This window comes from Drosophila tropicalis, unplaced genomic scaffold (assembly GCF_018151085.1).
Source record: "Drosophila tropicalis isolate 14030-0801.00 unplaced genomic scaffold, ASM1815108v1 contig_878, whole genome shotgun sequence".
Lineage (NCBI taxonomy): Eukaryota > Metazoa > Arthropoda > Insecta > Diptera > Drosophilidae > Drosophila > Drosophila tropicalis.
This window is the reverse complement of record NW_027173374.1, coordinates 2,321,681-2,340,262: the sequence shown is the minus strand read 5'-3', so window position 1 is coordinate 2,340,262 and position 18,582 is coordinate 2,321,681. Positions and strand designations below refer to the sequence as shown.

General features: G+C 37.8%; 2 protein-coding genes across 2 annotated transcripts; one reads left to right on the top strand and one right to left on the bottom strand.

Moving 5' to 3' along the window:
• Positions 1 to 3,359: 3,359 nt before the first annotated feature.
• Positions 3,360 to 5,245, top strand: LOC137584494 (phenoloxidase-activating factor 2). Its single transcript, XM_068299910.1, has 2 exons — positions 3,360 to 3,579; positions 3,908 to 5,245. Exon 2 carries the CDS (start codon positions 3,917 to 3,919, stop codon positions 5,168 to 5,170), a length of 1,254 nt encoding a protein of 417 aa, XP_068156011.1. The 5' UTR covers positions 3,360 to 3,579; positions 3,908 to 3,916; the 3' UTR covers positions 5,171 to 5,245.
• A 12,773-nt stretch (positions 5,246 to 18,018) lies between these two features.
• LOC137585795 (uncharacterized) lies at positions 18,019 to 18,314 on the bottom strand. Its single transcript, XM_068301738.1, has one exon. It carries the CDS (start codon positions 18,289 to 18,291, stop codon positions 18,019 to 18,021), a length of 273 nt encoding a protein of 90 aa, XP_068157839.1. The 5' UTR covers positions 18,292 to 18,314.
• Between the last annotated feature and the right edge of the window lie 268 nt (positions 18,315 to 18,582).

Genomic DNA, 18,582 nt, shown 5'->3' with positions numbered 1-18,582 from the left:
GAGGAAATGCTGATGGAACGCAAGGAGCAATCTCTACGCGAACAAAACAATATAGCCACAAAGTTGGCCCAGAATGCAGCTATTCAAAAAGATTTGGACGAGTTGCACGAACGCCTCAATAAAACGATTCTTTCTCCCGATAATAGGAAAGCAGATGCTGTGGATAGCGGCAAACAGGTGGTTAAACATGTGGAATCCATTGATCTTCCCGACGAAGGGCAGTTGTGTGTAGCCCCAGTGAATCCGCACTTTGAGCCAGCCCTTATTGTGGTGGACAGGAAACGGCCAGAGACTCCAACTTTTCCAGTGATGCAACGCCATGCGAATTCCGATCGTTGTGTCAGTCCTTATCTGTCTCCCAGACTTGCCATTGCCGATGAGCCTCATGTAGTGCGAGAAACCATACGAGAAAAGCCTCGCGCCGAACCGAAAAATCATACGCAGGAGGTGGAGCCTCACTTGGTGAAATTTGCAAAAGATTCATCCGAATACTGGTACAAACCGCATATGACACGAGAAGAAGCTGTACTCTTGCTGCGCAATGCAACGCCCGGGACATTTCTTATACGAGACTCGACAACATATCGAGATGCCTACGGCTTAGTTTTGCGGGTGGCAAAGCCTCCACCTGGAGTCGGTGTCGGTGCATCTGGAGATGAACTGGTGCGACATTTCCTTTTGGAGCCAACAACACGCGGTGTACGCCTTAAGGGATGTGCCAACGAACCCATCTTTTCATCGCTTTCCGCTTTTGTCTACCAGCACTCGATCAATCAACTGGCTCTGCCCTGCACCCTTATTATACCAGACCAGGAGCTGCTGCTATCGTCTCGTGATGAGGAGTTGATTTCCAAGCAAAAACAGGTGCTCCAACAGGGGGCCGCATGCAATGTGTTATACCTGTTCCAGTCGGACATGGAATCCCTTACCGGTGACGAAGCTGTACGTAAGGCGGTGTTCGAAATGAATTCCGGAGACCAACGACCCATTCCCATAGAAGTACACTTCAAGATATCCCAACAGGGCATCACCTTAACCGACAATACGCGTAAGAAATTCTTTCGCCGACATTATGCAGCCCAGAATATATCCCACTTTGGCATGGATCCCAATAATCGTTTTTGGAGTGTCGCTGCCAACGATGAAGGGCTACAGCGATCGGTCAACAAGTCTATATTTGCATTTGTAGCACGTCCTTTGTGCGGCTCTAAGGACAATCAGTGTCACATCTTTTGTGATTTGGCCTCATCCCAACCAGCATCAGCAATTGTTTCCTTTGCCCACAAAGTTCTTCCATTGAATAAATCCAGCTGTAAAATGCTTTAAAATTAAGAAATTCATATTTGTTTTCTAACTGTGCATGAAAGAGATTGTTTTTCTAACATTTTATGTCTGTTTATCAAAATGTTTTATGATTCAAATACATTTTAAAACCACAAAATAGATTTTATCTCTGCAGTCCTCGGTAGATGAGTTGTCTAAGTGACCCAGTTATTTGGGCAACTGAACAACGAGGACCCGGGTTCGAATCCCAGGCTAGTGTATGGATGTAGTTTTCGTCTAATTGTAAGCCGAAGGCCTTTAGCTGCCAGTGCTTGTAAAATATAGTTAGGTTGATAGTTTACAACTATATCCTATACTTATAACAATAACAAAATATTTTATCTCTTATATGAACATATGGAATAGTTGAAGAATGTCTAATATGTTGTTTTTATTTCTTATTTTTATTGTGTGTATATATGTATGCACGTACATACATATGTATGTGTGTATTTGTGTATTGTATTGTATTTCCACTATATCTTATATTATGGCATATTTTTCATAAATTTGAAAGTTTTACTTGTATAGATCAGCTCAAAAATTTTTAACACAATTTTTAAAATTTTTTTAATTTTTTTATATTTTCTCCTTTTTTTAATAAACAAAAAACTCTTGTTGCTAGTCAGCCATGTTGCTGGTCAGCCATGTTGATAGTCGGCCATGTTGCCAGTCGGCCATGTTGCTAGTCAGCCATGTTGCCGGTCAGACATGTTGCAAACAATAATAGGCAATGGAATTTTTCATTGCCTGCAAATAGGGATATGCGCCGAAAAGATGCCACATTTTTTAATTTTCATGCTTATACTCATTTAAAATCACAATTTTACTTCTAAGTGATAGTAAATTTAAGAGTTTTTAGCTATTTAAAAAACAAGTGTTGACTCTCTAATGAAGGAGGAATAAGGAAATGTGAATTTTAACATGTTTTTTGGTCCACCCTAATATCAGTCTTTCAGTCAGAATAAAAAGCACATTTTCCATTTATTCGTAAAATTGTTTCTCACTTTTATGCAACAAGTTTTTCGGCTGCACAAACTGGGAAAATATTTTCAAGACATTCATTTGAGCAGTGAAAAGGATTTTAAAGTCTTTAACTTTTTTGTGGTTGTGCAAAGTGCAGATACATACATATGTATATGTGTATGTGTGAAAAATACTTTTAAGACACTGACTCTTTTGATTCAAACTGATTGGCAATAACCTTTCGGGCATTTCCTGTACGCAATCAAGAACATTTTTTTTTTATTTTTGGTTTTTGCATATTATTTATTAGCCAACAACCCGATCAAAGGAATATATTTGCTTTTGATTGTTATCACACCTTAGAAAGGTATTGAATATTTATTCAAAGCCAAACATGTGGTTCAGTTAAAGGAAATTGAATATGGCGCTCATAGGCGTTGATTAGTTGAGTCCTTGCAGGCAAATATTTAGCAATTGAAAAGAATTTTATGCAATATGGTTTTGATATAAGTAAAAACCACAAGAAGAATTATTTATTTGTTATTTGTTTTTTAATGAAATCGAATTAACAAAGGTGATAAAAGTGATTTTTATTAAATTAAATTGCTTTTAAATTAAAGTTTTTAACTGCTGTATAATGTACAATCTTTTACTGCATTTTCCATATAAGACACGCTTGAAATTTTACTTTCTTTTTAACGACATATAAAAAGAAAGACCATTAAAAGCCAAATCAAAATGAACAGCCCAAAGTCGTTGCCTATTGAGTATAACGAAATTGCAGTGCAACTTATAAACTTGACCTCAGTGGAAGTTGTTAAACCAGTTTTCATGTCAAGATAATCCCACTGACCACTGTAAATAATTCCTGGTATCAAATCTAAATGCGATCAGCGGTCCGCTCTCTCTCTCTCTCTCTCTATCTTATCAGGTATCGTGAAATGTTGGAAACGCTCTCAGAGATTCTAAGCCACTTCGTAGGCATTCGTTGAAGTCAGCAGCGGAGAATTTTAGCGCATTTTAGTACTTATCTGTTTTGCTTGTGAGCTTACCTCAACAGTCGCCGGTTCGCCTCGTTCGCGCATACAAGTCTGGGTCTGGTATGGTCTGGTGCTTCGATTGAAGGCCAACGAATTGTACGAAAGTGTCTGATTAGCTTGAGTCAGGGCATCGGTTCAGGCGCACACTGATTTTTAGCTCAAACAAAACATATTTTGTTTTCTTTCTTTCTTGAAAACACCAAAAACAATCAAGGCTATCAGCAAAAGCTACTAAAAATCCAGAGACGAGGTGAGTTCAATTTGCTACTAGTAAGACAAACATTTAAAATAAATTTCCCACATTTTGCGTCATCATCAAGAATTGTGGGAATTTTCCAGTGATTTTGACAAATTAAAAACTCAATCGAGCTTAAAATATCAAACTAAATACTAAGAATTTATCTTGAAATCTTTTTTTTTTTTTTTTTTGATTAATGAAAGTTTCTTTTTAAGATTGATTCATTTGTTGTATGTTTACGCGTTTTTAACACTTTCGCGAAACTTGTTTATATGCAAATATATACTATATACAGTTATATTATCGTCAAATGATACTTATAATATTTATTCTCTTGCAGGTTATCGCGATGAGATCGAGAAACCAGTTTTTTATAGCCACATTGAGTGCACTTTTCGCCATTTTCAATGTTGAATGTGCCCCTCAAGCTGGCTCGATTGCGGATAAGAATATAAAAGATATATTTAACACTAATCCCAGTGTACCAACGCCCATTGGTGGCATAGGTAAAATAGTACAACCCGATACAGGAGGGCCAAGTATAATTGGTTCGATTAGTGGTAAATCGAATAACTGCCAATGCGTCGTTTACTATATGTGTGATCCATCGACGAATAGTGTTACCGAACCGGAAACATTCGATGGCTTTGGCGAAATTGATATACGTTTTGGCAACGATGATCCAGTTTGCGAACTATCCGTGGAGAAATGTTGTGCTCTGAATAGGACTCTAACGGAGGTACTCAATCCCAAGCCATTGGAACAACGTCCCAATCGGCCAACTGGCTGTGGCATTCGTAACGTAAATGGTTTGGACTTCACACTTGGATCGACCACAGATGATAAATCTGGGTTTGGCGAGTTCCCATGGACCATTGCCCTGTTGAGATCAGGAAATGCAACCTATTTCTGTGCTGGTTCCCTCATACATCCCCAGGTGGTAATGACAGCGGTGCACTGTGTAATTGGTCAGCTACCGGGAAGCTTTGTGGCACGTGCCGGTGAATGGGACTCCCAGACAACAAAGGAGCGTCTGCCCTATCAGGAGCAATCCGTGCAACGCATTATTACGCATCCAAACTACAAGAGCAGGAATGTGGCCAACGACTTTGCTCTATTGATTCTCAGCCAGCCGTTCATCTTGGGCGATCATATCAATGTGGTCTGTCTGCCGCAGCAAAACGCAAGTCCAGCACCGGGCACATCGTGCTTCTCATCCGGTTGGGGCAAGGATGTGTTTGGAGCCTCGGGAAAATACAGTGCAATCATGAAACGTGTACCGTTGCCTGTTGTTGATTTCGATACCTGTCAACATCAATTCCGTGGCACTCGCCTCGGACCGAAATTCGCTCTGGATCGGTCGTTCATGTGTGCCGGTGGACAGCGTGGCGTGGATACCTGTCAAGGGGATGGCGGTGCTCCACTTGCTTGTCCAATTGGCGTTCCATCCGAGAACCGATATCAACTAAGCGGCATGGTGGCTTGGGGTATTGGTTGCAATGATGATGTACCCGCAGCCTATGCCAATGTTGCCTTGGCTCGCAGTTGGATCGACGATCGATTGCTAGAAAATGGTCTCTCCATATCTGACTATTCGGCTTAACAGTCAAGCCGCCGGACTGCATAATCATATGAAAGTAAATATCGAAATAAAGTATATTTTTATTTAATTCAAAAACATCCAAATTTGTCTCCCTTTCCTAAGCTAAATTGGCTCTAGGTGAAGTAATGCAACTACTTCAATTCTTCTTCAGAGACATGTTTAGCTAAGTGGCATGTTAATTCATTTATATGGCAGCTAAAATGTTTGTTGCTAAGTGTATTAGCTGTTTGGTCAACATAATATGTCTATTATGCATCGCACGTTAAGAAGATGAAGGTGGCTCTCACAGGATGGGATGTAACAATGCAAGATAAGACAAAACATGACTTGAAAATCCAATTAGAAACTCATCTCGATGAACAATAGCTTCGTAATATACTCATTTTGGCCATAATTAGTAATTAATAATGTTATTGTCAGTGTTCGATATAAACCACTACTAAACTTTTGGACTTTAGAAAATACGTTAAAGAAGTCAGTAGTAAAGAAGACATAGACATTCAGTTTTCCATTATGTTTAATGTAGAAGTAGGAGAAAGTATTCCTTATTGATTTTTAGAAAATATAGACACAGTAAAGAGTAGAGTGAAGTCCAAAGTCTATTGTGGAAATCCGTCAAGATAGGGCAGACTATATCACTGAGAGCAAATTAAAGACCTCTTTTTGGTTGACATAAGATTTGATGGGAAAAATTTAAGCTTTTGCATATTACTTTATTGGACATCTGATGCGGATTAGTGGAAACTCTATCATTTGCCATTTGTCTGATGTCTGATGCGGGGAGCCGTTAGCCTGTCTAGCCAAGCGAATGTAATCGGAAATATGCTGAAGCCAGACTCGACACTTTGTACAATTTGAAGTAAGAAAGAGATTTGTTGTGGGCGTTTTTTTTCTATGGGTCCGACTGAGATATAAGTTTTCCCTCTCTTCCATAACTCAATCCAGTTTGCTGTTCTATTCTGACTCTTACTAGACCAGACAAATGCGTAGATATTGCTGAGGGCGGGTCTCTATCCCGATTAAATGTAGACTATGCTTATTGGCCTGTGCATGTGCATAGTGCATGTATCTGTTGTATGTGTGTGTGTGTGTGTGTGTGTAGGGCTTTGAGTCCATCCTGCGGTTGTTAACACCTTCCGCCAGGACCGGGGCCTTTGAGCCCGGTACCCTTTATGCTACACTTGAGTGCATCTTTGTACATTCCAAAGCTGTTGTTGGAGGAGATTTTGTTCATCTTTTTTTTCGGCCCGGACTCTGATTACTGGATGCTACTGGTTGAGAGAAGCACTGTACTCTACTTTCTACCTTCCGCCTTTCGCATTCTGTCTTCCCTCAGCCAACACACACACACACAAATCAAATTTTCTTGTTAAAAATTTCACATTCTGTGCAACTGCCGCTGCAAATGATTGCGTCCCCTGGACCACCAAGCATCGTAATTGCTTTCAGGATTCAATTCATTACCGTAAAGTTTCCAAAGTATGCTGGCAGCCGCTGCTAAAGAGGTTAGGCGAATCCATTTTCTTAGTATGTATGAACTATGTATGTATATGGTTAAATAATTCCGTATTTCTGAGTCGAAGAGAAAGAGCCTCAGCCTACACTTAAACTGTGAGCTCTGTTGTTATCCCTTCCGTTTTTCATGTTGCAAGTGGCTCTGTTAGTTTTGGCAACCATTCTTTGGCTTTTGTGTGTGTATTGCTATTAGTCAGTAGTAAAAGTTTTTGGCCAAAAGTGAGCAGGCCAAAATGTACAGGTATGTCAGCCATAGGCATTTTGCTTCTATATTATGCTTTTTAATTTATTCATGGAACAGATTCAATGAGTGACCCAATTAAGTTCTTTATGCCAACACAAAAGACTTGACGTTAAAGTAAAGTTAACTGAATGGCATTGTAGTAAGTATTTTACACTTGATATATTCCTCCTACTCGCACAGAAGTATTCCAAAAAAATGTGCTCGATTCATTTAACAGAATTATTGATTTCATTTCTGGTTTGTAGTCATGTAGGAGTCAGGTTACAAGTCCGCACACATATGTTCCTACATACATATGTACATATATTCCTTAGCTTATGGTATAACTAAAAAGATAATTTAAAATTCCTCACTTTGGTCTCGAAACTCCAAACAGATGTGAACGTTTGGTAGGACGAAGGAGATGGCGACGACGACGACGATGATGATGGAGCAACAGTCAAACGTCATTGCAGTCATCCAGGTCAACATTTCGTTTCCGTGAGCAGTGTGCAACGGGGCCTGTGCTTCAACTTTTGATAAAATTTCAAATTAACCTCACGGGATGTGGGTGAGGACGTTCAGACAAGTATGCATATATGCACATACACCCACACCCACCGACCATCATTCAACCATGTAGGATGAGGAGGCGAAGGGGCCTGTTTGTGCCATGTGCCATGTGCGTACAGTTGTGTATTTGCGGAAAAGCAGAAATGAGAATAAAGATGGAAAATTAAATAAGCCAAAATGAAAGGTGTGCACACACACATGTCGAATTCGAATGCAAACGCAACATGTACTGGCTAGTGGGGGGCAGAGCAGGTTGTGGGGGTGGGGGTGGGTCACGAATCAGAGAAGGAATTCCAGATCGTAGTGTAAACGTAATGGGAAATGCAAAACTAAAGACCTGGCAAAATGTTGTAACCTACTGTTCTTACATGTTAACCATATTTACACTCTGTAAATGAAAGCTAAAAGAACAAAAACTGTATAAACTGTAATTTAAAAAGTAAACCATTAAAACTAAGATACAATGTTGAAACTCCAAAGTTCTCTAAGCATTTACATTGTATACAAAATGTTTTATGAAAATGATTACGTATACGCACGGTGTGCCAACTAAACTAATAGCTATCAAACTAAAATTCAGATGCACACTAATGTGATGATGTGTGTATAACGACATTAATTAAATTGAATCTCGAATTTCATGGAACTAATGTGGAATAATTTTCATTGTTCAGAAACAATTTGTGGGCATTTATTTTTGATGCTTTATTAATAGACAAACTAGATGTTAATCATTGGCTGCAAAGGTATTTTATTTCCATTTAGTGCATTTTGAAATCCAGTTTGATATAAAACTACACACACAACTGAGCATTCTATGGTGCGAACATGTTCAAATAATTTGCATTTTGGCACAGCTTTGAAAGAAAATTACAACTTAATTGGAAACGTGACACCCGCCGTAAAGGAGAGCAATCTGATTCATACTCACGGACACAAATCAAGGGAAAATGATTTGTAATAAAACTAGCTGGTAGCTTAGTCGAGTAGCGGAGTAACGGAGTGACTTCCACTGCGATGTTGTCGTGTAATTGCGGATGTGAATGTGTGCGTCACGGAGCCAATAATCAAACAGTTTGTTTTCTTTGATTAAACGTCAATCTGGACGACCCCAAACGCCATGACCAGGGGTTAGAATACGCACATACATACACATATGTGTATATATATATATAGAGATAGTCCCCACACCCACACACACACACAAAAGAAGCCCCAGCTTAAGAGAAGGCGTTCAAGCATAGGGCAATAAAAGCTATGTATGTATGTATGTTTATATTTTATATATGTGCTCGTACATGTGTAATAGCCCCCATTTGGGAGACTTTTAGCGAAAACGTACAACTTTACTTGCATCTTAGGCATTGTATATACATATATTCCATGTAGATGAATGACTCTTTGCCATGGCGCATAATTAAAGATTTGTTTGGCCATTAAAACATGACTGGAATATGTTTTGAAGCTAAAATTACAAAAGTTCCAAGTTATGAAGTCGGCAGCCGCAATTGTTAGATTCAACAAGACTTTATTATTGTTTAATTAGGTGATGAAATCTTTAATAAATTCTTTATATAGACCGACAAAATATTTTTGTTTAATAATTTAAGCTTGTATTAAAATAATATAATTTATTTTTAATTTTTTAAAAAACTACTTATTGAAAGTTTATAAGTACACACATATGTATGTACAAGAAGCACCTATTAAAGTTTGTGACCAGCTTAGGGTTATAAACGAAAAGAAAAAGTAAGTTTAAAAAGTTTTTTTTAAAATATTTTTTAAATCAAGAAAATATACATATGTATGTACATATATATTTTTTTTATTTTAAATTAGGAAAAATTTGGAAAAAATTAGAAAAAATACGAACAAACTGAGAAAAATTAAAAAAATTTGCAAAAATTAAAAAATCAACAGAAAAATTGTACAAATTAACAAAAAATAAAAAAAAAACAAATTAAAATTTAGAAAAAATTCAGAAAAATTAGGAAACCATTGTTAATTTACCATATTTTTAAAATGATTGTTAATTTTGTCCTGAATTTTGATTAATTTTTCTTAATTTTTTGTAATTTTTCTAAATTTTTAAATTTTTTATTTATTTTTAAATTTTGTTTAATTAAAAACTTTTTTTTATTTTTTTTAATTTTTAAAATTTTTTATTTTTTTGTTTAATTTAAACATTTTTTTTTTAAATTTTTTATTTTTTTTTAATTTAAAATTTTTTTTTAATATAAAATTTTTTTTTTATTTTTTAATTTTTTTTTTAATTTTAAATTTTTTTTTTTTTTAATTTTTTTTATTTTTTTAAATTTTTATTAATTTTGAAAAAAATTTTAATTTTTTGTAAATTTTTTTATTTTTTAATTTTTTTTTAATTTTTTAAATTTTTTTTAAATTTCTTTAAATTTTTTTAAATTTTTATTAATTTTTAAAAAAGTTTTCATTTTTTTAAATTTTTGTAAATTTTTTGAAAATTTTTCTATAATTATTCTTCAACCGGAAGTGAAGACGCCGACAACCGGACGGGGTAATGCCACCCCAACAACTGATGCGCCCGTCTCAGCTGCGGGTTCTTTTATACGCTCAGCGGCAGCGGAGGGGAGAAAGCTTTCTCTCTCATACTCTTTCACTCAACAGCTTTCTCTCTCATACTCTTGCACACATATACTATTGAACGCGCGCTTAAAGTTCTTTCACTCAACAGCTTTCTCTCTCATACTCTTGCACACATATACTAACAGACACAAACAAATGAAAAAGATGGCGTGATCGGACTGCTTTCTCGCGAGCTCTCACTCTTGCACACATACATACATATACTATTGAACGCGCGCTTATAGTTCTTTCACTTAACAGCTTTCTCTCTCATACTCTTGCACACATATACTATTGAACGCGCGCTTAAAGTTCTTTCACTCAACAGCTTTCTCTCTCATACTCTTGCACACATATACTAACAGACACAAACAAATGAAAAAGATGGCGTGATCGGACTGCTTTCTCGCGAGCTCTCACTCTTGCACACATACATACATATACTATTGAACGCGCGCTTATAGTTCTTTCACTTAACAGCTTTCTCTCTCATACCCTTGCACACATATACTATTGAACGCGCGCTTAAAGTTCTTTCACTCAACAGCTTTCTCTCTCATACTCTTGCACACATATACTAACAGACACAAACAAATGAAAAAGATGGCGTGATCGGACTGCTTTCTCGCGAGCTCTGACTCTTGCACACATACATACATATACTATTGAACGCGCGCTTATAGTTCTTTCACTCAACAGCTTTCTCTCTCATACTCTTGCATACATATACTATTGAACGCGCGCTTAAAGTTCTTTCACTCAACAGCTTTCTCTCTCATACTCTTGCACACATATACTAACAGACACAAACAAGTGAACAAGATGGCGTGATCGGACTGCTTTTTCGCGCGCTCTGACTCTTGCACACATACATACATATACTATTGAACGCGCGCTTATAGTTCTTTCACTCAACAGCTTTCTCTCTCATACTCTTGCACACATATACTATTGAACGCGCGCTTAAAGTTCTTTCACTCAACAGCTTTCTCTCTCATACTCTTGCACACATATACTAACAGACACAAACAAATGAAAAAGATGGCGTGATCGGACTGCTTTCTCGCGAGCTCTCACTCTTGCACACATACATACATATACTATTGAACGCGCGCTTATAGTTCTTTCACTTAACAGCTTTCTCTCTCATACTCTTGCACACATATACTATTGAACGCGCGCTTAAAGTTCTTTCACTCAACAGCTTTCTCTCTCATACTCTTGCACACATATACTAACAGACACAAACAAATGAAAAAGATGGCGTGATCGGACTGCTTTCTCGCGAGCTCTCACTCTTGCACACATACATACATATACTATTGAACGCGCGCTTATAGTTCTTTCACTTAACAGCTTTCTCTCTCATACCCTTGCACACATATACTATTGAACGCGCGCTTAAAGTTCTTTCACTCAACAGCTTTCTCTCTCATACTCTTGCACACATACATATACTAACAGACACAAACAAGTGAACAAGATGGCGTGATCACACTGCTTTCTCGCGAGTTCTTACTATTGCACACATTATTATAAAAAACACATTTTTTATTCGGAAATATAGATATTCTCCAATGTGCTCGGTCGGTTTTATAATTTTCATTTCTGTTTTTGTGAAATTAGAAATACACAAATGTAAAGTCAAATTGTGTAGCTCGAATATATAATTTAATAATTTCTGCTTATTTGATTATAACAAAAGGCTCTGCCTGAGGAAATTTGACTAAACTAACCTTGGCTAAAGGGGTCGAGCTAGCAATTTTGAGTTTCCAACTATTTTAGTTGAATCATTAACAAGACTGCAAATTTCTAATTAAATGTAATAAAATTAAGTCTTTAAGACGTTAATAAAGGTAAAATTTTGTATACTCGTTTGTTAAATTTAGATGACATTAAGCTAAAGGCAATGGCAGAAAAGCACGAGCCTGGGAAAGGGGGGAGGGGAAGGAAAAGACGGGGGAAGAAGGTTGTTGGCACTAGTCGGCATGTCAAAAGCTAACTATCACTGTTGCCTTTTGTGAAAGCGCTCGAGAAAGCGCTGATAAGTCGACTTCATTTGGATGGGTCCCGATGTAGTCAGAAACTCGTCCGGTCGGTCTATTGCTGCAGGTGCTGGCCGAGCACAATTGTGACCAAACGGACCTGCCTGCCTACCGACCGGCTGGTCAACCAACGTTTTTATAATTTATTTCATTTCAGCCTTCTTGCACGTTCTGTTATTTCTTTTTTTTTTTTTTGTGTTTCTGCCTGCTCTCTACTGGCTTCTACTTTTGGGTTTTTTGTTTTTTTTTTGCTAGCCGAAATTGTTTTAGTTTCTCTGCACGTTCCGAGCGCTGCTTTTCAACATCACCGGCCACCAAATTGCATGCTGCAATGACGGTACGACTAACTCCAACTTATCCCTATCCCCAGAGTTATTTCGTTGTGAATGGTGATGGGACAGGATGGCAGTTAGGGGGGTGGGTGTTTGTCCATGTGCACGCAGTGCCAAACTCCCACCCATTTTAATTCGACGGGATTAGGTAGGATGCTTAGCTTTGGTTGAGTCACTGTCTATCCTTATGCCCGCACTCCTTTTCTCCCCCCACAAGCACCTGACGAGATGGGCGAGCACAAAATCGCTGATTCAGGTCGTTGTAGGTAAAAATTAATGGAACATTTTTCCGGCACTGAGAATTTCATCTTTTCTTGTGGATTCATTCATTTCGTTTGCTTCGCCCATTTGCACATAGTCGCCTGTGCGAAGCTTCGTCCCGTCGTACCCCCCTCCCCTTCTGTTTCCCAATCAGCTTTGTTGGCGCTCGCTTTATTATTTCAGTTTTTTTTTCTTTACTTTTCTTTTTTGCCATCTTGTTTCCGTTTGTATTAGTCTGACCGACAATGGTGTTTTTTGTTTTCATTTGCCAGTTTGGTTTTGAGAAAGCACAAAAACATCGAGCTACTACTAGAAAGGAGATACTCTTGCCAACTGGCAAAGGCAAAAAAAAAAAGGTAAAGTTGATTTTTGAGCTTTTTATTTGAAAACACATTTCGTATATGAATGAAAAGTTTTTCCTCACTATCAATGTATGTATGGGTATATCTACGTTAAATGCTCTTCAAGTTTTTCTTTTGTATTTGTTAAGCTGCTCAGCGGAAACTAGAGTGCGTGAAGTCCATCTATAAACGGAAATTGGTAACCGCAAAAACGAAATACTTAACTTCCCTTGGCACACTTCACAATAATATAAGTAACCCATAAAATTTAAAAAAAAGGACTCAATAAAGACTAGATTCTTGCGGAGAGTAGAAATTAACCATTGTCTTTCCTTTTTTTTATCCACTTTAAATTCTAATTTGCACACAAGTAATGCATCTGGGACATTTAATTACCATTGTCCTTCAGGATGCTTATTTAGAGTAATTGTTGAAGCATTTTCCGGAGCATTTAAATTTGGAAGCAATTAATCAAATTGCTGCCTCTAGACACTTTGAGTTCATGAACTTGAATTCGATTTGGTAACCTTGCAAAGAGTATTTTATATATATATATATATGTATATGTAAATGTTTATATGTATTTGGGTTGTGCCTATTATCAAAATTGACCAAGTTAAGCAGCTTAAATGGTACAATGCACATTAGGCCGTTTGTTTTAATTAAGCTGAAATAATCTAAAAATGAAATCAAAAATATCTTTTTTATATTGACTGAAATGGCTTGGTGAATAATTGATATTAATGCATTAGTATATCACATTTTATTGTCAGGAAAACTAATTGGCTATGGTTAGCCAAAGATTCTCCAATTTCAAGATGTGATGACAAGGGGGGAAGAACTAATAATTTATGTGAAGTTAGCCAATTTTCGTAGTCAATTCTGAATATGGAGTAAGTTTTTAAGCTAGTTTTGAAATTTAAATTATATTTTCAGCTAGTAGTTTGTTAGTTAGTTTGATTTACTCATCACCCTCACTCTTTATGGTTTTCAGTTAATGAGGGGCTTTAAAAATATCTTAATTTGAGACTATATCCCGGCCCAAGAAGATTTTTGATCTTTTAACTAATTCATAACAACGAATAATCTAATTAATTAGAGTTAGGGTTTAGAGGTTAGTGAATCTGAATGCCAGAAATCCAAGCAAAATTGTAGCTACAATCTAAAATGGCAATATAATTAAACTTGAATTTACATTTGTGTTTCATTTTTTATGTGACCAATAAAATGACACAAAGTTATAATTGCAAAGTTCGATTTTGGGGTCAAAGTAAACCAAGGTAAGTGGCCTTCGTGCCATAGTCGTTTTATACATTAAGTGCAAAATTCTGTAATTTTTTGTTCCTTTTCAAAACTAAGTAGTCTGCACGATTCACTTTGCCAAATCATGCGAAAAACGGTCGTTTTCCTGCGGTTACGGCCAACAATAAGAATACGGAAAAGATCTAAACCGAATGGCATACATGCATGCAGTTGAAAAGGGCACCGGAAGCAATGCCACTGTGCGGCAAACGTCCATGATGAGAATGAGCATTGAGGAGGATGAGAATGGGACTGCTGATGGGATGCTGATGGGGCAAACATTTTGCAGTACTGCTTACCATTACGACTGTGACTGCGGTACCGCAGCCAGATTATTTATTTAAATTGTCGCCCACACTGAACCAATAAACTAAAACATTTGCAGGACTTAATCCGCTGCGCTCTATATTTCATTCATACATGTTTGCGCACCGGATGCAAATAATAACTCATTTAATGCGCGCTCCCGCCCCATTCGACGCAGTCGTGTGCACATTTCCACTTCCAGTCAACCGGACTTACGTTGGCTATATTCAACGTATGTACCGAACATGGCATGTATGTATGTACATACATATGTATTTAAGTACATAAATGTGCATATATGTATGTTTATAGGGTACATGGCATTAACTCTGCGGCTTTTAGTGTAAAGCTACACCATCACCACCACGACGAGCAGTTTTAAATTGGCCAACTTACGGAACGCAAAACACTCGAAATGTTTTAATGAAAAGTCATGCCAGGCGCCACTCGAAATTGTTCGCTTCAACCCGCACCATTTACTCTGTAAACTGATTCGAGAATTATGGTTAAAGTTCATAGGCTTTGTGGGAAGGGGTCGGGCGGTATGGTGATCTCTGGATTGGTAAGTAAATTAGTAATAGAACATGCAAATATCTAAAAGCTCGACTGGCTTAATAATGTTAATGTAATAATAATGCAGTAAACTATTTCTATAGTTTTACTCGACCTGCCATAGGGAACGCGCTCTCGATTTGCATTTAGCTGCCGGTTGGAGAAGGATATTCGGAGACGGGCGAGTTGGGGGCCATATTTACGTGTCTGTCGTCAAGTTTTCAACACTTTTGCACCCCAAGAACAAAGTTTTGAGGCAAAGTTTTTTATTATTAAAGTACTCGCTGTGGCAGTGGCATACCTGGATGCTGCTGCTGCTGCTGCTCAATTATCTCTCCGTTGAATGCCGTTGTCGCCCATATCTGAGCATCTTTAGCCAAAGTACTACATACATACAAGGTTCGCCGCACTCACGTGCTATAAACTTTTATAGGCTTTCGCAAGTGTAATTAAAGTAGTTCCTTGTGTCATGAATAACATACACCATATTACACTTATATACATATGTCTGTGTACATCTGTGTGTGTGTGTGTGTTTGAATGTACATTCCATTTGTGACAACTTTTCCAGGCCAGTTGAAAAAGTCACTCAAGTTAGCAAAAGATTTCAGATGCCAGGCAAACATATTAATCAAAGTTTATTCCGCAAAAGAAGTGAGTATATACCTTATATATATATATATACTCAATGTATTGAAAACTTCTGCTGGAAATGCGCTTAACGCTTTTTACAATCCGCTGTTGCTACTTTAATTTGATCCCTTTTAATGCCTTTAAAAATAAATATGTACTTGCCGCAAGAAAAGAAAAGATTTCTGTCCTTTAATTATCTGACCCAAAATTCAAATAAATACTGTTGCAAGGATTAGCCCGCGAACCAGGTAATTGCCATACAGATAATGATAGAAGGCAAATCCTGTGAGGCGTTAGTTGGCACTCCTTTCACCCTTTCACAGATTTAAGTTAAATATTTTGAGACTGCTTAAATCGGCTTTGATTTCTTTAAATCCTTTTTAAATTCGATGCCATTTACTTGTAAATTTATTCTTTGACTCTAAGAGGTGATATTTCCTCAGTAAGTTGAATAATTTATTACTCAAATTGTTATTTATCGTCACTAGTTTTATGTAAAAACGTTTAAACCATCTTTGTGGCTTATAGATTAGATATGGCTAACATAATTGTGAAAACTTTTCCATCACCATAACTTTAAATTATTATTTCAAATAATTCATATTTATGTCTACAAACATTCTCAAATTGTGCTGCAAAAATTTATTAAAGGCATCAGAACTACAGAAAGAGAGAGAGAGTCAGAGAGGGGGAAGCTGTAGGTTATTCCTTTACTCCTTCCTTTTTTTTTTGCATACCGAGTGTGGATAGGCTCCGGTTGCGGCACCAATTCCAATGCCCGGGCAAACTTCCTCAAGAGCATAGATAGATAAACGCAACCTACACTTGCGTATATGCCATTTAAGCCCTCATTAAGTCAGAAAAGTTCCGCAAATATTTTAACTATTTAACGACGCCATAAGTGCCGAGGCTGACGCATGGACCGAGGTAGCAGCAGGTTGCCTGTGTCCTGATGGAAATTATGCAGCATGCGCTTGGCCCCGGTACTTAAACTTGCTCCTTCGCCAAGCGGAATCTAACGCCGCCATAACGGCAGAGTGCGGCGGGGTTCTCCCTAGGGATCTAAATGCAGAGTAGGCAAGGGTAGGGAGTTGGGAACGTTCTCCTTAAAGGAATTAACGTGGCAGTCAACTGCTATCATTATGCTAATCACTTCGATTCGAGAGAACAGACGTTCCTGCTGACTATTGCCGGGCTCATCTGGATGGCCGTGCAATTTAAGTTATTACCTATGACAATGGTCCACGCTCAGTAAGGGCTTGGGATTCCATTCAATGGGTTGGCCGCCATTGGTAATGGAGTTACCTTTCGCTTGCTCTGTGAGTTTCAATGTTCATCTGTATGCTGCTCTACCGGATTCCGACCTGCCATGACCCTAATTTTTTCGGAAGCATTTGCTACATTTTGAAAGTCTGCAATTAGGTTCGCGGGTGACTCTTGGGTGGTTCTGCATTTTGGGGTTAAGCACATGTTACAGTTGCAGCCATGCTGTAGCTGTCACCTTCAGAGATCCATGTACGAAGCGCGACTCGGTGAACGCTCGTCGACGGGCCAGTAAAATGGAGATTCCATTCCAAAAAAAAAAAAAAAACACCCAGCTCACATGCAGGTTAAAGAGACGCCGGCTAGTAGAATTCCATGAATGTATGCCATGTGAGTGTGTTTGTGTGTGTGTGTGTATGGCTGGGTGCACTTATGCTCTGCTTGGCATCCGCAGATGGTTTCTGCATCCCTTCCACATCTTTGTACAAAGGCATGCATGGTAAATAAGTATAATTGCAACACTTTGTGGACGCATTTGAAGTGACAAGAATTTTGACACCGTTTCGGTTTAAGCAGGCATTTGTTTGCATCTTTAATTTAATTTGTCTGCGCCAACGGAGTTCTTAATTAAAACCACTCCCCCTCGTCTTTCCGTCACCGCACCAATTCAATAGAGAAGTCGTCGTTGTGTGTGTGTGGTTAGTTGGCTTTTGTGGCAACATCTAGTGAAACAGAAAGTCTCTCCATGGAATGTGGCTAATTACTTGAATACGCATATGCATTTAATGTTCTTTAAGTTTATCATTTTTATTTCATTTTTTTAAATTGAAAATTGCTTTTTGGGAATTCTACAAGACTTAAGTCTATATTATAGTTAAATTTAACATCTTAAGGGAAGTTCTTAGGATACTTCACGTAAAGGAAAACGATTTATAAACTCCATCACATCTTCTGACTGACGACTTAGACGTTCCGCACGCAATTTTCGGTCATTGGTTATGTCTTTCAGAAAGGTGGCCCAATTTGAGGCCAAATTGGGTAATTGATCTATGGATACTTTCTTTGGTTCGACTTCAGTTTCAGCCAATTGATTGTGATTCTCCACATCAGCAGCAGCCTTCAATGTCACTTCAATGGTCACAGTTGTGGTATTGAAACATTCAATGGTCTTCATTATGAATTTCTTTGAAAGAAAAATAATTTGAGACTGTTTGCAACGAATGCTTAGAGCAGAATATGCTTCCTCTGCTAATTGTCATGCTATTTATTGTAATATTTCAACTGACAATTCAGGTAATTATGCAAATGCCAGGTAGATATACAGTTATTACCCACCTTGGGTGCCAAAGCCAACTAAAATTGCAACAGGGAATCTGTTGGAAAATCCACTTTCCCACATCAAATGGTTTAATCTCCATCACTTTTCAGGTATAAAATGTCCAGAAAATACGTGAAAATTCTAGAT